Here is a 23,792-nt window from a genome sequence, read left to right on the forward strand (position 1 = left end):
ACAATTAACAATGTTACACTACTACTATATCAGTGTTAATGTTTTATATGTTGATCAACTCGTAAGTTGACATTGCATACATAAAATGGTAAACCCAAATAAAACACACATGCCACATTATATTGTAAAGCCATTAACAGTGATAATCATTTAGGTTCAAATTTGGCAATATATATCCTGAGCAATTAATTATATTATAAAAACATGCTCAAGCAAATTGCAATCGTCTCTGCTTATATCCATCGCTTGTGTGGGCAAGTCATTATATATAATGTTCCCAAATTTGAACCTAAACGATTATCAACCATTTGCTTCCTCAAATAGTTGAGTTCCTCGAAAACTGGCATGCCACATTATGTTTGTTATGGATCTAATTAAAACATGTATTTAAAGCTGAATACCATCTTTAAATACAACCACATCAGACAGCTAGATATCCGACAAAATTTTCTTACCCTAATATTTTTTCTTCATTAATCTATACCTTCCTGCTCTTAATCTCCCTTCCCCTTTAAAACTTTATCGTGCTAATTGCATCCTAATTAACCCCCGTCTCCCAGAAAAGCCATGGTTAGCAGCTCAGCCATGGCAAAACCCCCATTTGCTTCACGCCTTCATCTGGTGTTGGTGTTCTGCATTGCTATTATTTCTTCTCTAGCTGTTTCCACTTCTTTTGCAGAGCTTCAGAGATTGGAACACGCAACAAAAAGAGATGATGGGTCGCTTAGCTTTTTGGTGGTTGGAGATTGGGGCAGAAGAGGGTTATATAACCAATCCAAAGTTGCTCTACAGATGGGAAGGATTGGAGAGCAATTAGATATAGATTTTGTCGTATCCACTGGGGATAATTTTTACGGCGATGGATTGAAAAATGTAAATGATCCAGCATTTTTAGAGTCCTTTAAAAATATTTACACAGCTAAGAGCTTGCAAAAACAGTGGTATAGTGGTAAGTCATCACCAAAATTAATAGTAAAAATAAAATATATCTCTCCCTTTCTCTCTAATTTTCTCATATGTTGAAAGATTAAATATTTGCGTGCAGTTTTAGGAAATCATGATTATAGGGGTAATACTGAGGCACAATTAAGCCCTGCCCTCCGAAAGATCGATAGTCGATGGTTTTGCCAGAGATCCTTTATTGTTAATGCAGGTTAATCAATTAACACCACATAAACCATCTTACTATATATGTTTTTAATTACTTTTTGGTATTTATGTATTTTTTTCCGTATAAATTTTGTAGGAATTGCGGAATTATTTTTTGTGGACTCCACTCCATTTGTGAACAAATACTTGGTCGACAAAGACCACAATTATGATTGGCGAGGCGTGTCTCCGCGGGCAACTTACCTCGCTGACCTTCTACAGGTAACTACTATTGAAAAAATATATGTATGTTGTGCTACTACATAGATTTTTAATTTACTGGTCATATTGTGAAACTCAAGAAGCTTGACGAAGATTAAATTTTGGTGACCATATATGTTGTGCTGTAATAAGGATTTGAAACAAGCATTGAATAAATCAAGTGCAAAGTGGAAGATAGTGGTTGGTCACCATGCAATCAGAAGTGCTGGGCATCATGGCGACACTCCGGAGCTCATAAGTCTCCTTTTACCAATGCTTAAGGTAATTAATTTGTTCATCATAATATTATATCTAGTAAAACAGGAAGAAGAAAAAAACTTCTAGATAATAATTTGTATTTCTCCATGGTTAGTTAGAATTAATAGTCTGATTTTGGTGGTGATGATTTCAGGTTTATAATGTTGATATGTACATGAATGGACACGATCATTGTTTGGAGCACATTACTAGCCTTGATAAGTAATTAAAACGTCAAAAACCCTATTACATATTAGTACATAAATTATCTAATACATTTCACTAATTAGTTTATGGGATTGTGATTAATCCCTTGCGTGCAGCCCGATTCAGTATTTAACAAGTGGGGCAGGTTCAAAAGCATGGAGGGGTGATATTAAGAGATACAACAATCGAGCCATGAAATTCTACTATGATGGTCAAGGTTTCATGTCCGTGAAGCTGGCTGGATCGGATGCTGAAATTGCATTCTATGATGTTTCAGGCAGGGTTTTGTATACATGGAAGGCTTCTAAGCAGCTTCACTCGACCATGTAATTCAATTCATTATTTGTGTGCACCGTAGCTATTGACATTTAGGCACCAAAATTTGTGTGTATAGTGTAATACACATCAATATGCGAAGAAAATTATAAGCCAACTAGCTCAGTTTGTAAATTAATTAATTAATTAATTAGAAGTTGGTGATTCTCTATACTAAAAATTAACGCGCATATATATATATATATATATATATATATATATCTTCATAAATCTCATTCATAATTGTGGATTCAATGCTTGTACATAATAAAAAATAAAAAAATAAAAGATAGAATGATCATTCGATCGATCAGTCGTTCATGGTATAACTGGATATGGTCGCCGGTCGCTAGTCTCTGTCGGGGACCTTTGGATATGGAACGTGTGGCTTTCTCAGATTAATTTGGATAGGCATGCACATGTATGCACTGGAACGATATGATGAGGATACTTTGCAAGGAAACACTACAGCTTAATCGATCGAACAATTTCTATTGCTTTTGATTCGTCCATATTTAATCAAAGATTAAAAAGTAACACATACTTATATACCGTATGATCACAAATGACATAATAATCAGTTGATTAACCATCATACCAATATCAGTGCCTTCATTCTCATCTAATAATACAAAATATCCCCATACATGCACAAAAATAATTAGATATGGGAACATGACATGTAGGTCCCGAGACAGGTAAGAACTTGGCTAGCTGGGGGTGCCACTATAAATATTAAATTCTTTTTTGTTGGATAAGCTAAGTTGCATCGATGAGCAAAGTGAAGATATATATCGTTTGGTGGGGATTTTCCAGAAGTTGAGACCCGTATATAGCTAGCTTTCTTATCTCAAATTATTCACACAGCATCCAAACGGATTAGGCTGTTTGATCACTTTCAGGCAAAGATCAATGAAAACCCTAACTTTTACGGCATGAGCCAACTTCTTCTCGTGCCAACTTCATTCTTTGATTCAAAGAATTAGTACTACATACTGTTGTGATCGGCATTATACATCATTTCGTGTTAGGGACAAAAGATTTTTCGTTGTGCGGTTTGTTTGCTTTCAATCAAATTTGGTTGGTTTCAGTCAATTTGCAGTGCATACACTATACGTTTTGTTACTTTTTTTTTTTTTTTTTTTCAGAAAACTTACGTTTTGTTACTTTTGACAAATTAAAGGTGGACTTGTGGATGCAGTTAAGAAAATAAAGATTCATTTTCCATATATTGTGGATGTCTACGTCATTCATTTTGCATGCATATTACGCCTTGTGCGCATCTTATAAACTCACGTTTCCTTGAAACTTCGGGTCATTTCTAATATATATAATTCCATATTCGTAACTAACCCTTAAGATATTCCGTGATCTAAAAAAAGCTAGGTAATCATACAGTGTAATATTTTAAAGACCAAATTTTTAGACTAAATTTGTTAAACAATATGACGTCATTGTTGATAATTGAATTAAAACTAGTATTGATTAACTTACTTATTTCCTAGATGAAATTGTAGCAATGGTCCCTCAATTTAACCCAATTGGAGTAATGGTCCCTCAACTAAAAATATGTGACAATTGGTCCCTTAACTCATCAAAACATGTAGTTATGTCATTTTCTTCAACTCTGTTAAAATCTTCATCAAAATAAGTCACGTACCACACACGTGAGGCTAAATCAAAGAGTATATATGGAAAACCAAATGAGAAAAATTGTAGCAATGATCCCTCAACTTTAACTCAATTGGAGAAATGATCCCTCAATTTTAACCCAATTGGAATAATGATCTCTCAATTTTAACTCAATTGTAGTAATGATCCTTCTAACATGACTCATTTTGACGGAATTTTGATGGAGATGGAGTCGACAAAAATGACAATAACTGCATGTTTTGATAAGTTAAGGATCAATGGTCATGGATTTTCAGTTGAGGGACCAGTGCTCCGATTGCTTTAAAGTTGAGGAACATTTCTACAATTTTTTCTATTTTCTATTGGTGATATATCACATGATTAAAAATTTTGGTTTACATGACATTACTCAATTAGAAATACAAACCGTATGAGACAAGGAAACCTATGGTACTAGTATCTAATATATTACTAATTCCATCAACCCTACAGCAAAAAAAAAATAAAAAATAAAAACATAGAGAATGAAGGTTGAACCTGGGGCAGTAACATTCCAGGAGGATACTAGGTTGAACCCGGGGGCCGGGCCAGTAACATCCCACGATCGATTATCCAAAGCTTTTTAAATTCCTTAACCCAAAAATAAAAAATAAAAATAAAAATGCTTTTTAAATTCTTTGTTATTCATGTTAAGTAATTTGTAATTTAGTATGCAACATTAACCCAACTCGTCAACCATAAATATAGATAGCTTTCCTTGCTTTGCTCACCCTTCCTCTACTCTTCTCTTTGTTTCCATCTAGCTGCTAGATATGCAAAACAAGACCATGATTAGGTCAAGTATTCTGTTTCCTGCTTTAATAGCTCTATGCACCTTGTCATCTTTTACATCTTCTACAGCGGAGCTACAACGATTCCCGCACGCAGTGAAAGCCGATGGATCTCTCAGCCTTTTGGTTCTGGGAGATTGGGGAAGAAGAGGAGCCTACAACCAATCTCAAGTTGCTAATCAGGTATATAGTACTTCCTTCTAAATTTCAAATACTTGATTTCTGCGTCAAGTAAACAATAATTAATTAAGTGTAAGGAAAGTATATAAATTAAGTGTAAGGAAAGTATATACAGCTATCAGAAGTTCAATGGGTGTGGGAGCTAGCTCAATTAGTTAGTTTGTTCGAACAAAATTTATCAATCTCAATATATGTCAGAATCACAGCTACCCATTGACTATTGTACTACTATTCCGATATCGGAAAATTTAAGCTTTTCCAAACTGTCATGTAATGTTGAAAGGCTCTTCATCCATTGTCATGAACTAAATGAATGATGGTGAGTTAGATAAGTTAGACGGGCTCTAATTCTAGTGATATATGTCATACTAATAATAATGTTCTTAAACTTATTTGTCTTAGTGTTTAATTGTTTTCAACCATCTTCACGGATTATATGTTGTCTCATTCGCTTATTAGAATCTTTATCGTAGTATTTAATTGTTTTCGGACATCTTCACGAATAACAATTGGTTTTGAATGAAATTTTAATTCTAACATAATATGTAACACCATATATTTTCACTTGAGAAATGAAAAACCTTACACACATTCAATGACAACATGTGTCATGAACCCTCTTACTTCCGTTATCAAATAATTTGTATTAGTATCTAGTTAATTATTATTTTGCTATCGTCTACCTTCATTTTGTTTTCTTCCTGTTCTTTAATCTCTAGAATTGGTTCCATTTCGTGATCATACATCGGCAGTGCATGTATAATGCAGGAGTGGCCCTCCTTCTTGATACTATATAGGACAAGTTCTTTATATTGTGGCTTACGGAGCCCAAACACCGTGATTTGTCATTGACCCAAAAATAAACCCCATGATTTGTCTACTTTAAAACCAATCAAACTCTGACACAAAAAGATGAAAGATATTGGATTTGATTGGACACACCAAAATGTTTGATACTTTAATGTTTTCGTAGTAATGTTAGAGAGTCTAAATTTATAAATTAAATTTTGTAAATTAGATAATGTGGATTTTGAATGATTAAATTATTAAGTAAGTAATTATTAATGTATTTATTTCCTATTAGTGATACATTATTTAATTTACAAATTTAATTTAAAATTTTAATCTCTCTAATATATATATTTTTTCATTCAAGTATGTATATATACACGAAATTGTATTATTGTAGTATGAAACCCCACTCCACGTTTGCTAGCATGGACAGCTCACTGGAAAATCGATTTAACTTTAGGAACCAATTTCGTGCATTTGATTTCTAGATGGGAATAGTTGGAGAGAAGTTGGATATTGACTTTGTAATATCCACCGGCGATAATTTTTACGACAATGGATTGACGGGCATTTATGATCCACAATTTGAAGACTCCTTTAGTAAAATCTACACGGCACCAAGCTTGCAAAAGCAGTGGTACAGTGGTATGCTTTCCCAAACCCTAATTATATATTCACTTTTAATCCAATCAGGATTTTGTTAAAAAGATTTCATGTTTTGTCTTTGTTTAATAATTGTATTGCAGTTCTTGGTAATCATGATTATAGAGGTGATGTTGAGGCACAGTTGAGTCCTGTCCTTACGGAATTGGATAGCAAATGGCTTTGCTTGAGATCCTTCATAGTTGACGCCGGTAAGGATAAGGCCGTACTACTTAACTGTTATCAATATTTAATTATGACATAAACAGAAGATTTATTTGTCTGTTAAATTATTTGTCTGTTTTGACAGAAATTGTGGAGTTTTTCTTTGTGGATACAACTCCCTTTGTTGATAAATACTTCACTCATCCAGAGGAGTCCGTCTATGACTGGAGTGGCATATTACCCCGAAATGATTACCTATCAAATCTTCTCAAGGTACTTTCTCGTCAAAACAGAGATCCTAGCGGGGCCTCATCCCACAAAATCCTAAGGATTCGAAAATTCGGATCTTTGAAATTTAATCCAACGGCTATAAACAGGAAGTCCTTTTAAAAGTGATAATAATTGTAACCGTTGCATCAAATTTTAAAGATCTAGATCTCCGAATCTTTAGGATTCGATGGGAGAGATCTGGCTAGGATCTTTGTCCTTAATTTAATTTACAATATTTTCAAACATTTTTTAGAAACCCCAAAAATGAGCTCTATGCATGCAATTGTCCATATAAATTAGAGATGTTCTCTGTAATTTAATAATTTTAATTTTTGGCCCGTGGAAGGATGTGGATTCAGCCTTAAAAGATTCTACTGCAAAGTGGAAGATTGTGGTTGGTCACCACACGATTAGAACCGCTGGATATCATGGTGAAACCAAGGAGCTTGTAACACAGCTTCTCCCGATTCTTCTGGTACGACTGATCATGCTAAAAAGTAGAAACGAAAAACAAAACGCTCGCCTTTTCCCTCTTGTTTTTCTTTTTGCTTCTCTTTTATTTCTCAGCAATGTCAAATTTTCAGGAAAACAATGTCGATCTTTACATCAATGGCCATGACCATTGCTTAGAACACATAAGCAGTCCCGACAGGTACTGGTATTTTGTAACTCTTTAATTTTAATATTTTCAACTTTCAAAAGTATCAGCAAATGTATCAATTTTATGTATCTAAATAAAATTATTGTTGTATATGTTAGTATAAAACTTAAACTTTTATGCATGGAAACTAATTTGAAGCATTGCTGTGCAGCCCACTTCAATTTCTAACAAGTGGTGGTGGTTCAAAGGCATGGAGGGGCGAAGTTAGCCCTTACAGTCCAAGCGAAATGAAGTTGTATTACGATGGGCAGGGTTTCATGTCAGTGCAGATCACTCAAACCGAATTGGATATTGCATTCTACGACGTTTTTGGCAATGTCTTGCACAAATGGGGGACATCAAAGCAGCATTACTCTTTCATGTAAAGAGGTGGACATGTAGAAGTATACGCAATCTGTGTATGGTTCTTAGTCTGCTATATTATTTGTAATGCAGGTAAAAAGAGGTAAAATTATAAGTGCCTATGTCTGGATAATTATGTCGTTAATGGAACTTAATTTGCTTAATCATTCCAGCTGATCTACCATAGTTACATATTATTGATTGTAAAACTGATCGGTTCCTCCTTTCCCTTAAAGTAGCCTACCATTTTGAACGGCGAAAAAATCTCCGGCAAGTCCATGAAAACCTAGCTAATGTAATTGAGATGAATAGCGTAGCTACAGATAATTCAGAATCAGAATAGGTCCAATCCAAGGGGAGCACCTTAGGGATGTGACATAGCCTTAAATAAAGTTAAAGGCGAAGTTCAAACGAGGAAAAGTTTGCGGTGAATGCCTAGGCACCCAGAGACAAGGGTGTAGGAAGCGGAATTATATGGGAAGTTTGATGGGGAAAGTTCACTTTCCTTTTGTTGCTAAGTATGAACTACAACAATTGGAAAATAAATGAAAATATGAGCAATTGAAAGGAATGGTTTAACGTAAAAGGACGATTGATGTTGAAGGTGGTGTACCAAAGTGTATAAGTAATTAAGCTGTTCATTTATGGTGAGTTAGAACCAGTTATCCCCCTTTTGTGCTGAAAAAAGATAAAAAAAATAAACGAAATTATTACGGAGATCGTATTTTTGTATAACAATGGTATACTATTTGAAGTGACAATCGATGTGGAATCCAACTTCTCCTAATCCTTAAGGTAACCTAGTACTTCCTAAACAATGCCATAATTTTTGCACTCGAGGTTCTGTCTAATTTTCTTCTCTCCTAGTATCACTTGTTTGTTTCTACTTTTTATATTCGTTCCCACTTTTCTTCAAGCAAATAGTGTCAATTTTGACCGGACATCAGTGATTCCAATAGGTACATTTGTACACACAAAAACTCGATATTAACTTGGTATTACATACGTAATCACAAACTAATTTGGTTTAATTGGTTAAACATGGAGTCAAATTCAGTTCCTTACAAGTGGAGGTGGATGAAAGGCATGGAAAGGTGATATAAAGTCGTGGACTCCAGAGGAGTTGAAGTTGTATTACGAATTTACGACGGCCAAGGCTTTATGTCGTTTCAAATGACCAAGGCCACTGCTGCCGTTGCGTACTATGATGACTCTGGCAATGTTTTGCACAAATGGAGCCTCTCCAAAGAGATCGACTCAGCCACTCACAGAACATTCACCTATTCTTAAAATAGTAACTCTGCTAGTTAAGTTATTGGAAAATAAAATTGACTCTGTATAAGGCGTCGTAAACATACCTGTTATACAAAAATTTCGATAATTGCAGTATAAATTCTTTCTAGTTTAAACTACGGGGAGGGGAATTTGAATGTGGGTGCAGATGGAGGCACCTGGCCTTGACCACGACGCCAAGGTCTGCAATCAGTTAACAAATACAACGAAAGAACTACTTTTCATCGAATGATACAAAAAATATAGAATGATGCGTTCTCCAGTGTGGAAAGCTCATTACCAGTTCTTTATGTAACTTGCGGGAATAATCTTCCCAGAGAGTGACTGCAACTGAAAAATCAGCCCAGTTAAAGGAATTTTGCAAACTCTCAGCGCATGCCACGTTGCTGAAAACAGACTCTAGCAGATGAAGATCTTTCACAAATGAAGATTTGATATGAAGAATTCTTTCCCTCTGTGATTGGGACAAGCGTACCACATTGCTCGTACCTAATTTGGCAGATTCAAGACCAGGAGCTTTCCAACAGTGGAATTGTACAATCTGTTGCATATAATGAAAGCAGGTTAAATGTGTTTACTGAATGAATTCTTTAAATTTACATTTATCACACTATATACCAACAGAATATGACAGACCGTGTTGGTTTGAATACCTGCAATGCATGCAAGATGTTGATGAACTCGTGGTCAAACAACTCATCTCCCCTTGCTAATCGCAGTGGCTCCATCAGTAACTCAGCAATATTTGAACAGTGGCTCTTGTCTTCACGGAAAAGTAGATCGTATCCAAGAATATGCAGTCTTGCCCAGCATATATCAAAACCCAACTGGTGATCAGAAGAAGCTTGAGCGGGTGAAAACCAGTACATATTCCTAGATGCTGGCATAGGTAGACACAATTTAGGAACATTATCATGCAACAGACTCTGTGAGAGAAGGGATATAAGTTTAGCATCCTCATCATAGGTAGCATCACGACTGAACCATAATGCCAGTGTGAGTCTTTCACCATCAGTAATCTGTCAAATGATTAGCATCAGAAAAGAATCTCTCAAATGATGTTTTAGCATGAGAGAGAGACAGTTGAATCTACCTCATCAACGGAGTGAGTGTTGCGGCTGTCAGCTGTGTATATCACAACATCCTGACAAATACGATAAACTAACGAATTGTGATCAAATGTTGAAATTGACTGGACATTACGGCAACTAATAAACCTTTATCGAATTGTTTTTTCCCCCATTATGGATATGCATTTGAGATGTTTGTAAATCTCACCCCTGTATTCCCATGCACATACTGTATAAAGAAACTGGAAAATCTCAAGAGCTCCAGTCACTTACCCCACGTGATGGAACAATAGTTTCTGGATTGCCATCCTGGAAGTGAAAAAGTCCACCTTTGAAATCATCCACGTAATTGTTTAAATAACAGACTGCCTTTTACAAACAAAATTAGGAAAACCATCAGCAGAATGACTATATGAGAAATTACAAACGATTGCAACAGCGTAAAAAAAACATAGCGTGTGGTTAAGGAGAGTTTAAAGCAATGGAGCTTGCAACAGCCAATTTGAGAAAAAACAATCAAGAGAAACCATTCAAAAGATTCATCAGCATTAGTAATGAGTTGAATGAAAATTGTTATCATACTGCACTTGACAAAGAACAACATTTATGTTTTAACATGAACATCCTTCACAAGGTTGAATACACACCGCAAAGTGACGCTGTTTGAGATAGGGCCGGTTGTCATCACTATGCCACCCAATGCTTGCTCCTCTACTCCAGCTGAGGAACAAAGACCAGAACGATAAATGAGAAATCATCCCAGCATGCTCTGGAGCCAACTTTTGATTACATCATACTCAATAAATCGTCAATATGTCATCGATATTATTCATACGATGTCAATACCAAAGTTAACAGTCAATAGACGAAACTGACGAAATGGAAAAATGTGAGATATGTAGGGAATGAAATTAAGCCTAAAGTAAGGGGGGGAATGATACTTTTGCGATAGTTTATGGGGAATTTTGATAATAAAGCAGGTAACTTTTTCACCTGATCAAACCGGTGAATTCAACGAAGAGTTCAAACTGGCACCCAAAGAACTCCTCAACCTTCTCCTTCAATCTCTCTGCGTGTCAGCCAAATATGAAAAAACCCAACTTCAAAAACCCTAAACCCTAATTGGATGAAGAAAAAGAAAACGGGAAATTGAAAAGAGGGGCAGATGATTGTACCTCTGACGGGGACGAAGGGGATGATGAGGTGGGCGGAATTGGTGGCGATGAGGTGCGAGAGCGTGGTCGAGAAAACATTGGGTCTGTAGCCAACCGTGCAGTTGCTCCTGTGGATGAACTCCAGCTCCTTGCATTCTTGGAGGGAAAGGAAGTTGTGGAGGATGAGGCGGCGGCGATCGCCTTCTTCTGCCTCTCCCATCTCAGTTCTCCGCTACTGGGTGTAAACTGTAGTGTAAAGAGACGACGCAACAAATTGACTGGGATGAACAAGAGTTTCTAACTGCACCTAACTTTTACCATAGTTACAATTTACTACTAGAAAAATGAAAATTTGAAGGGTCGACAACATTCGAAAGTAGTTGTTTTTTTCTCAACAATCTGATCTGAACTAATCCAAGAATAAAACTGCATGCGATATACGTACCTCTCAACCTCGTAAAGCGAAGAGTTTTTTGGTTTTGAACCCCTCTTATGTGAATTAATCCAAGTTAGTTACAACTTTAAATTCACATCTTCATAATTTAGATTCGGTTAAAATTACTTCAATGAAAAAGTAAGAATATTCTTGAAAACCAGTTAGGTGTATTAAAGGAGAGATTCTTCTGCCCGGTTTCGAACTAGGACAAGAATAATGTTAGAAAGGTTAAATTCGAAAATTAAAATTACAAACTAAATAATGTATCATCAATAGAAATAAGCACGTGTATTTAAGAAATAAATCAAATATCGTCCGATTTCATATGTAGAAGAGCAATCAAATCAGATGGAGAGAGAGGCGTCAAAATTTGAGAAGAAAAGATGGGAAGGAAGAAGAGGAAAAGATGGATGATTCATAATGTGGTTTGCTTTGCAACTACTAGTGTAAGAGTTGATGTGACATAAGATTAACCAAAAAACAAAAAGAGGAAAAGGGATGATCTCTCAATCCATCCTCCCAAAGAGAATCGGTAACTTCTTCCGCCTGTTCCTCTTGCTTACTACGATTTTAGCTCTTCACTCTCGCCGCTCTTTACATTTGTTTCCAACTCTCGTTGCAGTTTGCAGCCTCTACTCTGTTTCTTCCTTAATCTTTCTCGCTCTCTCTCTCTCTCTCTCTCTCTCTAGCCCTCCCCTATACTGCTCCGGCTTGATTGCTTGCTGTCACACTGTCGGAGTCCTGATGTTCTTCTTCAACGACTGCTCTTCCACTGCCAGTTCCGTCCGCACTTCCATTGCACTCGTGTCTCTCAGCTTTCCCATCCGACTTTCCTCTTGGAGAAGGCGTGGTGCTATGGTTGGATTTTGCAGACCCGTTCTCTTTCTCTATCTGGGGAGGAATCTCAACAGCAGGGCTCTTTTGAGTTGCAATATAAGGTAGCTGTTGAGGAGCTGATGAGTTAGCCGAACCTGGGGGAGGGAGGAAAACTCCAGTGCCAGGTAGAGGGATGCGAGGCGGAGGATGCCTGGGAGCTGCTGCCCATCCAGCTGAAACAGGTGGTATGGGAACTGCTGTGGCAAAAGGTATTGCTGGTCCTACCGGAGCTGGCACAAACAATGGCTGGATGCCATTTGGAGGTGGAAGTTGGGACCGAATTGGTGGGGCTGGCAAAACACCAGTTGTTGGAACTGCCGCATAGTGCTTGGGACCAGCAGGATGCCGGATGTGACTTGGAGATCTACCAGATGCTGGACCCCAGTGAGATGACTGAGCTGGAGTAGGTCCAGGAAAGCGTTGACCATCGCTCATCGCCGATTTCTTTGGTTGAGACTTTGTGAAAGTAACAAGTATGCGTTGCTTTCGGATAGAAGGTATTGCATGTTTAGCAAAATCTGTGGATCTCCCTTGCAGCAAAAGGAGGGATCTGCAGCGTTCATGATCAAACACCTTGTGTCAGGAATCTCAAATGAAAGTAAGCAGCCTTTAAGTTATATATGATGGCACGATTTCATACGCAAGATCAAAAGAAAGGACAAGACAATTGCATATGGATGTGAGAAAACTATGCCATGATCCTGAATATTCAACTCATATTCTTCCGGCATGCAAAGGCAACAAGGAAAACGTGTTCTATTAGTATGAATAATGTATCGATCTCTAACGGATGCAATAGAGCCAACTTCTAAAAAAGCTACAAGTATTACTAGGTCATCAGAATTCAATGTTTCACCGCTAAGTAACCTTAACTTGATTCCGATATTTTTAAACCAGTACTACTCGGCCTACAATACTTTATTTAGAAAGATGACAATAAATAAAGTACATAAAAGAGAAGCGGCAGCAAACCAAAAAGAAGTTCACACCGAAGAAGATAAATATTATCAAATGAGAGCGGTCAGAAAGGCTACCCAGGTGTAAGAGAAAGCTTGAGGGAGCCTCTATAATCCCCAGGATGGTCTGATACTAGTACTCTCCCAAAAGTCATGTCACATTCTGTCAGTAACAGAACGCAAACAGGCCTTCCAAACCAAGGTAGCCATGTGTGAGGGTGTGAATGATCTCCCTACAAATAATCGTCACAAAATTTCATAAACATTATGACTCTCAGAAAATTGTGCAATTATAGAAACCTAGAAGAAGATACAGTAAACCAATATCAACCTCGTTATAAAAGTCAATGATACAAGAGTCTGGCTTCACAGTCGTAACTTGCATCCCAACCAAGCGATCTATAACATCCTGCAGCAAGGAAGGGATGGCTTCTATTCTCCGATCTACAGATTTCATTTATAGAAAAATCAACAAATGGAATTTGAATAAAATGTGAATAGACATTTCCTTATATTGGCAAAAATTAAAAGACCAACGTAATTTGCAACATGCCTTTGGAGGTTCCTGCAGAAATTTCATCTTCAGATGGAGCATCAGTAACAGGTAGGCCCAATTGAATCATTTCTCTTCCATGTCCCCTCATGGGCCTCTTTGAGACCACATATGTCTGACCTGCTTTGCATAGAAAAAGAGAGTATATATTATTCGCAAGGGGTTTTTCATATGTAAGCCCTGGATATAACATCACACTTTACAGAAAAAACACTTCAAACTCAGTAATTTAGAGAAAAACCCAACTTACTTTTTAACACCAAAGGAAATTCACAACTAGAATCAATTATAGCATGAGAAGTGGATAGATAAGGGCGTTTTCTCCAATTGGGCTCTTTAAGTGTTTTTCTTTAAAACTTAAAGTTGTCAGGTGTGCTTTCTGGTTTACCAAAAATAGTACTCTTCTGAGAGTTAATGAAATTATGAAATACAAACTTACCAAAATTTGATTAGAAATTCATTAATAGTATTTCCCTGGCATGATGTGCACACACCCACACAAATAACATAGACCATAGTGTAGAAACAATAATACCAAACACAAGTGATATTAGAGTCGCTAACACTAACTAGTACAAGCATTTTGAAAACTTTCTCGAAAGGTTTCAGGGGTAAAACAACCAATAATCTTGCAGGTTAGGATGGAAAGGATTTAAGGAAAATGTAAGAATAAAACAACATTCCAAATGTTAAAACTAAGCCATCCAAATCCTCTCCTATAAAAAGAAAAGGGAACAAAAAAAGTTTGCGAGGGAACGAGAGATCCTCAACAGAGAATTAAAAAACAATATACGTTCAGGCAATCATTTATTAGATCGCTTATTGAACCCTTTGCTCTGAGCTAAACATTGACACAATTTTTTTTCAAAGATCATTTCTTAAAGCAAAGGGTTCAATACAGGTTCAAAACAAATTATTGAACAGCCCAAAGAAATAACAGGTGGAGTAAGCTTATGTAGTTTGAAAATATAAAACAAAAACCACTAGATACACCTATAACCTAAAACTAGTTTAATTGGAAGGTACATGACAAAGATGTTGACCAAAACTAACATGGGACACACTACATTAAATATTTGAAGTTAATAGGAGATAGTAATAGAATAGTAAAGAAAGGCAAGAATACATGTAGCAGATTAAATATGCTTAGCACATGGGTAAGGATGACGGTGATGATTTGATCAGCTCAAATGGCGTTTAACTACCAAATTGATGACAACACATGGCGGATTTATGTTTAGTACTGGAATCAACCAAAAGTTTTTCATACAAAGGATTGTTAAACTCGCCTTGCAATTGTCCTCTTTTCCCTGCAACCCTTAAATCATTAGCCAAAGAAACAAGTTTGGAGACTTCTGTGTCACCAAGCAATCCTTCAAATAATTTCAGTCCATCGACCACATTAACCTGAAAAGGAAAACGTTAGAAAACCTACTGATTCATAACATACTTCAAGCTAAAAAGACAGTATCAAATGAGGAAACTACCGTCTTTCCATCTATTAACTCGTTGCCAACAAAAGTTTTAGGAACAACGGGAAGGTTCTGCTTTGCATTCTGAATTTGGATAGAATGTGATTCATTCTCTGGAAAAAGATCACATAATCCCAAGTTTAAATACAATAGTAGAAGAAATAGAATCAAATAAAACCACATTTTGAAGCCATGTCAGGATAGATTTGGAGTTGATGTACGTATTTTAGTAGGCAATAGAGAGTGAGAAATATTATGTCAAACCATGAATTGGGATGAACAATTCTCAACATATTTACCCTAGGGTAAATCATCTAAAGCACATGCTAAAGACGGAAATATAAGAGGTATCCCACCTGGTAGGCTTCCCATGCCTTAGTAATACCTCCTAAAAAGATCTATATTCCACATCTAAACCTTTCCCCCCAGACTAAAACCCCCAAAGTAATGAAAGAAAGGTAAACTAACAAAGTGTGTTACCTTTAGAGCTTGAGGTGCATCCATCTCCTACCGCAACTTCAGGTTCTAAATTGCAATATATAGTCTGCTGTGAATTCCCTGAACTCCTTAATCTGCTATCTTCTTGAGGTTTTGTAAGAGCATCTGTAACAGCAATCATAACTGTATTACAATAAGGTTTACAACTGAAAATTATCCGAATCTGTATACTGCAGATAGAACACAGGCATATTAAAATGAATTTTGCATGTGTATGCAATACAAATAGTTCAGAGACGGGCTGCTACTTTTGTACAACTTTTAAGACAGTGCATTTACCCTGCAGTGATTTCCTAGTTTTAAGAGAGCAATCTCACCTGGTGAAACACTTTCCTTTTCAGGTCACAACCTATGAATTTCAAAATTACTAAAAGATAGTTTCTCGACCATTTGTGAATGCCAACTTAAAAAAAATTCCTAACATATTCAAGACAAGCTTGATGTTCTTCAAAAGATTAAGACTTTTTCGTTCAGCTTTAAAGCTCGGACTTGATTACCATCAAACCAGCATTTACTATATTTGTTCAAATGAGCACGAAATCACCAATCCTAAGCCCAAAGTTACCTTTTTTCTCTCCAGCAGGCGCTAAACCGTTATCATCCAACTTCCCAACCTCGCCACGGGGCTTAACTTCCTCAGCTACATCGCTTCCCCGCTCAACTTTCTCCGAAGCAACAAGCCCCGAAGAATTCCCATCATAACTATGAACCTCTGTCCTAAAATTATGTCCTTCCTTGAAATGCTCAGCCCTCTGTTGGTCCTTGTTAAACCCCGAAGCGGATCTCTTATACTCCTTGGTCCCCACTTTTACAGGATCATATTGCATCTGCTGCCTCCTCCAGGCAACATGTTGCAGTGCATATATCACCTCCGCAACGGAAAAGTACTGTTGCATATGAAGCACAGGGTTCCAATTGCACCTCCTCTGCTGAATACACCCGATAACGACGTCGTACTCGCCTGGATCACCAACTGCACGTAAATGGTGGCAAAGGGAGTCTATAATGGTATTTGCCGCTGCGAATTCTCCGCGCAACCACGAGATTATCCCATCACGCTCATCCGGGAACCACTGACGGGGGTGCTGGTGGATCTCGCCGCCTCCAACGGCCGCACCGCCCCCACCACTAGGAAACTGCATTTTGTCCGATAAAACCACATTCCCCGACGGCATTGTCATCAGAACCCACTACACCAAACTCACTACTAAGTCTATTATCACTTACAAAGCATGCCTCAGTAACTCCCAGATCCAATCAATCAAACCTACGGCTATATCCCAAACCCCACAAAATTCTAGCAGATCGCACCAAATTAAACCCCTACTCTAGCAGGAATCAGCTTAAAGACCACAACTTTCTTAAATTTTACCACTTTTAGAATAATAAACCCTTAAAATTTCTCAAGAACAATGCAAAACCTGAGATGGGTTCCACTTAAATTGTTCAAATATCGCACCGATCCAACGAAACAGCTGGGTTCAAGCGAATTGAGGTGAAGAATCGGAGCTTGGTCAACGAGTCAGATCTGGGAAATGGGGTTTGTGGGAATTGAAAGCAGAATTAAAGGGCAGTCGTTTTCTCTGCGTGCATATTTATTTGGGGACGGACGAGTAGGTCTCTGAGTGGCGTACTGATTGGGGCGGTGGGGTTTGGAAGCAGAAGAAGAAGACGAAGAAGAATAAGATCTAGGTTTTGGTGGAAAATGTTAGTCTCTGCGCGTGTAAAATGAGGGGGAAGGTGACGAATGGCTTATTGAGCACGCATTTGGTCTAAAATGGTGGCTGAGAAACCCTCTCTCTCTCTCTCTCTCTCTCTCTCTCACCTTGATGAGGGAGCTCTGTCCTGTCAGTATGGAAGGAACCCATAGAGCATATCTTGACTGTAGGGGTATTTTGGTCATTGTATTAGATTAGTTCTTTAATTTCTTAATAAGATTTAGGGATATGACTTGTTTATAACTGTTTTTAGAATAACTTAAAAAAACTTTTTATAAAAATATTTTTTGAACCAATTTTTAATAAAAATTTAAATGAATTCTCGAATTCAATTTTTAAAAATATGTTTCTTCTAGAAAACTTTTTAAATGCTCTTAGAACAAAAAAATATTTTTTCTAAAAGTTATTTCTATCATTTTTAAAATACTTACAAACAAATTTTTAATCATTAATGAGCTGCTTACAAACCCAAAGAGTCCACAAATTTCTTCTCTTTTTGTTTTGGTCAACAAATATTTCAGTTTCGTCACTTTTGTAACAACTATTTGTTGTTAGAAGTTCCCATTTTTGATACCTGAAATTCTAGTCTGGTCTAGTATATACATTTGCACATGTGCTTATGACAATACAACAATCTCAATTCGCTTGAATTGTTTTATATGTGAACAAATTTGCATTATTCTCAATTGCAAAAGATACCAATATGGATATGATTTTGTACTCGTAGTGTCGTACTGGCTAAACTTAAACTCAATTTAATTCAACAACTTTCATGTCTTTTTCTCTCTAAACTTGTATCAAATGTGATAACTTTATTTGAATATTGTATTTGTTTGTACGTGAGTCGAGTGTCAGTAAATATGACATTTACAGTCAAAATTATACGCCATAAACAAAAGTACGAGGAAGGAGAAAAAGAGAAGAGACCAAGAAGGATTGTTAAGAAGATTGTTGCGGATTCAAAGCTAAGGGCACGACAGATTTTTTTTGTTTTTGTTTATCTCTCTAGACGGCAAAGATTTTTGAATTGTTTCATTTATTTCGGTCTCTTGATTAACATAATTAAACATGGTGTGTATGGCATGAAAAATATTTTTTTTCCCCTTCTTCAAAATAGAATCTAAATTTACCTACCCATATAAGAGCTAGCTGTAAATACTCAATAGTGTAATTGTCGGGACTTAGTTTAAGAGCCGTCTTCGCAAATTTTTCAAAAGGGAAGTTAGGTAAGTTTTCATGGACTTTTGAGTTTGAAAAATAGACCACGCATATTATCTATCGTATTTTAAAAGAGATCTAATGGTGATTTTGTTACGGTAGTCAATTTTTATAGATTTTTAAAAAAATCACAGAGATATTTCAGTTTTTCTGTGATTTGATGTATACATATGATTATCCATAATTTTGCAAAACCACGTTAGCTTTGTTTGGATCTTCACCGAATCTACTCAAATTTTGCTGAATGGAGAATGCTCTTTTTTAATTCCACCCCAATGTTTCAATTTTTTTTTTCAAGTACTTTAAATTTAACTGCATGATGATTTTTGAAATATTCTCAAATATTATGTGTTGCTTAGCCTTTAATTTTTCTTTTTGATACAAACTTGTTACTTAAGACATCATAATTAAAGTAAGACTTGCATCTTTTTGTTCAAACGACATTGGTGTTGGGAGAATTCGAACTCAAGCTTAAAATGCAAGGAAAAATGTTCTTCTCCAAAAAAGCTACAAGCTCCTTGTGAATATCATCTTTTTCAATTTCAGCTAATCGATCTTGTCCAAGCTCTTTATTTTCTTCTAAAATGCAAAGGATCTTCTTCGGTGGATTCCTCTTGTTCATGTTTTAGTGCCCTTTCTCACAATTTAAGATTCCAAGCTTGTTTAAGCATACTAAACAAGGGATTGTCTTTCATATGTAAAAGATTTGCAACTATTAGGATGATATTGTTCCATTAGTATTTTTATTTTTATAATCTTGTTTGATTTGAGCACTAATTGTGGTTTGTTATGCACATATCATATGTGGATGTATTCTACTAACCCGAGGGCTCAGGGCGTATTTTAATGTGACCTCAAAACATTGAGGTGATGAATCTCTCATCTCGTTAAGGTAATTTTTCATACAACCAATCATTTTAATGTCTTACTTTAATTGTTCCAAAGTTTAAAGTCACCAAAATGCAATTGGACTGAAGAATTTCAAGCGACGCGTCTCTCCTCTCTCTCTGTCTAGCAATGGCGGCCACAGTGACATCTCAGTCCTCTCTCATACAATCAAAACCCGCTCTCTCTTTCAAAACCCTGCAAACCCCTCGTCCTACCTCCATTGCCGTGCCCTCTTCTTCCCTCTCACGTACCTCTCTAAAACACACGCGCGCGCACTCTCTCTCTCTCTCATCCCAGCTATGTGAAATTGACACAAAGATGTGGTTTTTGTGTGCAGGACTGCGATTTGGTGTGAAATTGGGAAATGGGTTTGCCGCAAAAGCTTCAATGGCCGACTCCGAACAGAACTCGAAGCCAGCCGTTGCCGAAAAGAGGGTCAAGAATCCCATCATTGTCATTGACAATTATGATAGCTTTACCTACAATCTCTGCCAGGTTACCAATATAACTAATTTTCTCTTCGAATTTTCCTCCTTTCATGAACAATGATGAATTTAAATTTTCGATTTTTTTATGTACATAGAGTTAGTAGTTCACATCTTTTTTCTTCCACTTTGCTAGTTATTTTGCACAGAATGTTTGTTTTCTCTTTTCTGTATTCACGGAGTATTCCCTTTTCGAATAGAGGAGGTTTGACCTTCTAGAGCCAAAAATTCAATATAACAGCTGCAAAAACCATCCATTGTGACTCTTTTAGGTTTGTGACTGCTGCACTAGAGAGAAGATAGAAAAGGAGACGCCTTGATTTTCAATTTTTAATAGAATGCAACAAGATTATGTATGATCATTCAAGGAATGCTCACCGAACATGCGTTTGATTTTGAATTCATGTGCTTTAAGTACTCTAGATTTTTAAGAAGCCCTCTTCCAGAGTCAGGTGGGACTGGGAATTCCCGAAGCAGTTCGACATAATTAGTCTATCTGTCCTTTTATTTATTGATGGTTGCAAATCAAGAAGACGTTGTACTAATACCTTTCTTTGATGCGAAGTATATGGGAGAGTTGGGATGTCTCTTTGAAGTCTATCGGAACGATGAACTAAGTGTTGATGAACTAAAAAGGTAAGTAGTTGTACTTTACCTATTTAATCACTTTTTTTCTGATGCGTAAGCGCAGTGTATTGGGTGGCGAAGCAATAATGATATAAAGATATATTCTCTGTGACTGCGAGGAATCTGACTTTACTAACTGTTGCTTCTTTCCATTATTACAGGAAAAATCCCAGAGGAGTGCTAATCTCTCCTGGGCCAGGTCAGTTCTGCACCTTTTGGTGATGTTTCATAGGTAGATGTTTCGGAAAGGAAACAATCACTCATTATTAGATCTTGACACTAGTATTTCCCTTTTTTTAGGCACCCCTCAGGATTCTGGAATATCATTGCAAACTGTGTTGGAGCTAGGGCCCATTGTACCCTTATTCGGTGTATGTATGGGTTTGCAGTGCATCGGGGAGGCTTTTGGAGGTAAGTCATCTTGCATTTGATAAGGGCTTTTTAACAATCTTTATATTTCTGTTATGCATTTGACTACATACTTTGATTATCTATGGTATCTTTTCATTGTACCCTTATTTATTGTGGGCTTTATCATAATCCACGTGGGTCTGTGGCGTTGCAGGGAAAATTGTTCGTTCTCCTTTTGGCGTCATGCATGGGAAGAGCTCTCCTGTATATTATAACGAGGAGGAAGATAGCTTGTTTTCAGGATTATCAAAGTATGAAATTTTCTGTCCTTTTGTGATGCCTATTTATGTCTTCCTAGTGTAAATTTTACCCTAACCGTCAGCAAATATTAACAATCCTATTTATTATTTAAGTATTTCCAAACATTGCTCACATTTTACATTTCTTTTGTTTTTTACGTTATGAATGATTGCAGTACCTTGTTGTAAACTTCTATTTGTACCTTTGTTGATCGTTTGTTAACCATAGTTCCTTGTGGCTTTCGTGTAAGCTGGCTTTAATGTTGCATAAAATGCATTTCATTATCAGTCATTTCTTGAATGGCATTGTTGTGCAAGCTTAGTAGCAAATGCTAAGTTGTATTTGAAATTCTTGATTATATATGGGCACATTAATCTAAAAATCCTACTACTTTGGCCATATATTATTTGAAAGTAACATGTAGGGGCTGGTGTTTGGTTGACGGTACCATATATTAGGTTGGATTGGTTGCTAAAGGAAATGTTTGATTTAGTTTATGAGGTTTCTCCCGTTGTTTGTAATGTAATGGAATAATAAACTAGTATGAGAAGACCTTGCTTAGCGTTAAATTGACGAAGAATATCCTTCCGAACTCTCAACCATCCTGTGCATTAACTCAAGTAACAAGTAACTTTCCTTTTGTCTTTTCAGCCCTTTCACTGCTGGCAGATATCACAGTCTTGTAATCGATAAGGACAGTTTCCCAGGTGATGAACTGGAAATTACAGCATGGACAGAGGATGGACTGATAATGGCTGCTCGTCACAAGAAATATAAGCATCTTCAAGTATGAAACGGTTTCCTTTTTCTTTTCTCTTTTCAAACTATTATGCATAGGTAGAATGTTGTGCTATTTAGATAATACAAATTATAAGTTGCCTTGGCTACAGAAAATGCACTTCAATACACAAGTGTGTACCATATAAAGAAGAGAGTCATAAGATTGAGAGGCAGTTGCCGTGGGCGTCATTTCTAATCCTTAGATTCCTTTATTAGGTTACTGACAATGTTTTGCGTTGAAAATTTGTAGCTTTATACGTAAATTTTGGCGCTTATTGAATTTGAGGCAGGGTGTACCATGCTGGAACCAATATTGCACGATATAAAATCATTAATCATGTAACGTAAAATTTGATGTTCAGTTAGCTGGTACTCTTCGTTTCTTTTGACATGCATTGACACACGTTACATTCATGAAACAAAAAAAAAAATTGCCATGATGGATTGCAGCTGGTTTGCCCCAAACAAATTAGTTTTAATGTGATTAACTCTTAAATTGTTGAATCTGATTTCTATGCCTCCTTTCTAACCAAATGTTTTTGAAATTTGCAGGGGGTTCAGTTTCATCCTGAAAGTATCATAACTTCTCAAGGCAAGACAATCGTGCGTAACTTTATTAAATCGATAGAGAAAAAAGAGTCTGAATCTGAGAATTAGAGGTTTGATTGATCTGCAGATTCTGCACAATGTAATGTAGCATGGTGATAAGACCCACATGTATTATGAGTCAAGTTTGTTATCAATGCACTTTCTTTTACCTTGTGCACACTCTCTGTTAATCTTGACTGTTGATTTTACTTTCATTGTTAAATCTAACGGCTACAAAACTAGAGGGGCGTATATGAAGTGAAAAAGGGGGTGTGAAAAGCACTGCCCTTACAATTCTCAGTTTCTTGAACATGGTTCTTGCTCGTACATCTCGGTCTCCCTATTGCTTGTGAGTTGCTTGTTTCCCAAGTCTTACATGGGCCGAAAAATGATTCGAATGATCTTGTTTCTTAGTAGTTTCATATATTATCATTTATACAATTGCGTTTAGTATAATTTGCGAACCAAATAGGCACTAAGATGTGTTTAAGCCATTTAATTATCCATTTATTTTAAGATATGTAAAGGCAAAGGCATTAGCCCTCTCGCGTGGGCGAAGACAAAGGCAAAAGCAAGCAGAATGGTCCGATCTGATGTCGAAGACATGCAATAAAGTCCACAAAACAGCAAAATCTGCTTCTTGTAATTGTCGAAAGTAATTAAAGTACAAGCACTTAGAGCCAACCTAATCATATTTATTACAAAACCAACCCTAGCACCATCGCAACTTACTTTTTCTTTCATCCAATACATTTTGGCTAGCGAAGGCGTTTGGAAGCCTGAGTAGTGTTCTCTGAAGCGCTAGTTAAGCTCGCCTAATCTTTTTATTAGCTCGCCTACTATCGTTAAATAATCTGCATTGAGGCATTTTGACCTACCAAATCT

The 23,792-nt window shown here is 36.7% G+C and overlaps 5 protein-coding genes across 6 annotated transcripts; 3 read left to right on the forward strand and 2 right to left on the reverse strand.

The window, feature by feature from the left end:
- The first annotated feature begins 460 nt into the window (after positions 1-460).
- Positions 461-2,312, forward strand: LOC137732275 (purple acid phosphatase 17-like). The gene is made up of 6 exons (XM_068471580.1): positions 461-949; positions 1,046-1,153; positions 1,247-1,371; positions 1,504-1,632; positions 1,763-1,830; positions 1,932-2,312. Exons 1-6 carry the CDS (start codon positions 568-570, stop codon positions 2,143-2,145), a joined length of 1,026 nt encoding a protein of 341 aa, XP_068327681.1. The 5' UTR covers positions 461-567; the 3' UTR covers positions 2,146-2,312.
- A 2,184-nt stretch (positions 2,313-4,496) lies between these two features.
- On the forward strand, positions 4,497-7,811 carry LOC137730730 (purple acid phosphatase 3-like). The gene is made up of 7 exons (XM_068469690.1): positions 4,497-4,775; positions 6,053-6,209; positions 6,311-6,418; positions 6,517-6,644; positions 6,988-7,116; positions 7,226-7,293; positions 7,454-7,811. The coding sequence occupies exons 1-7, from the start codon at positions 4,575-4,577 to the stop codon at positions 7,665-7,667; spliced, it is 1,005 nt and encodes a 334-aa protein (XP_068325791.1). The 5' UTR covers positions 4,497-4,574; the 3' UTR covers positions 7,668-7,811.
- An 886-nt stretch (positions 7,812-8,697) lies between these two features.
- LOC137730729 (uncharacterized) lies at positions 8,698-11,655 on the reverse strand. 2 transcript variants are annotated; one of them, XM_068469688.1, is made up of 8 exons: positions 11,183-11,655; positions 11,001-11,076; positions 10,655-10,727; positions 10,281-10,376; positions 10,031-10,081; positions 9,591-9,956; positions 9,218-9,478; positions 8,698-9,120 (listed from the first exon to the last, which is right to left on the reverse strand). In XM_068469688.1, exons 1-8 carry the CDS (start codon positions 11,379-11,381, stop codon positions 9,049-9,051), a joined length of 1,194 nt encoding a protein of 397 aa, XP_068325789.1. In that variant the 5' UTR covers positions 11,382-11,655; the 3' UTR covers positions 8,698-9,048. The 2 variants fall into 2 exon arrangements, with proteins under 2 accessions (XP_068325789.1, XP_068325790.1); XM_068469689.1 differs by having other exon boundaries at positions 8,699-9,478.
- A 154-nt stretch (positions 11,656-11,809) lies between these two features.
- Positions 11,810-17,769, reverse strand: LOC137730727 (RNA demethylase ALKBH10B-like). Its single transcript, XM_068469687.1, has 8 exons — positions 16,518-17,769; positions 15,935-16,057; positions 15,470-15,567; positions 15,272-15,389; positions 13,983-14,102; positions 13,761-13,873; positions 13,508-13,662; positions 11,810-13,023 (listed from the first exon to the last, which is right to left on the reverse strand). Exons 1-8 carry the CDS (start codon positions 17,131-17,133, stop codon positions 12,294-12,296), a joined length of 2,073 nt encoding a protein of 690 aa, XP_068325788.1. The 5' UTR covers positions 17,134-17,769; the 3' UTR covers positions 11,810-12,293.
- Positions 17,770-19,831: 2,062 nt separating this feature from the next.
- LOC137731766 (anthranilate synthase beta subunit 1, chloroplastic-like) lies at positions 19,832-23,076 on the forward strand. Its single transcript, XM_068470974.1, has 8 exons — positions 19,832-20,023; positions 20,114-20,271; positions 20,827-20,897; positions 21,050-21,087; positions 21,189-21,299; positions 21,454-21,550; positions 22,191-22,326; positions 22,872-23,076. The coding sequence occupies exons 1-8, from the start codon at positions 19,906-19,908 to the stop codon at positions 22,974-22,976; spliced, it is 834 nt and encodes a 277-aa protein (XP_068327075.1). The 5' UTR covers positions 19,832-19,905; the 3' UTR covers positions 22,977-23,076.
- The last annotated feature ends 716 nt before the right edge of the window (positions 23,077-23,792 follow it).

The sequence above is a fragment of the Pyrus communis genome, chromosome 4 (genome assembly GCF_963583255.1).
Source record: "Pyrus communis chromosome 4, drPyrComm1.1, whole genome shotgun sequence".
NCBI classification, from domain to species: Eukaryota; Viridiplantae; Streptophyta; class Magnoliopsida; order Rosales; family Rosaceae; genus Pyrus; species Pyrus communis.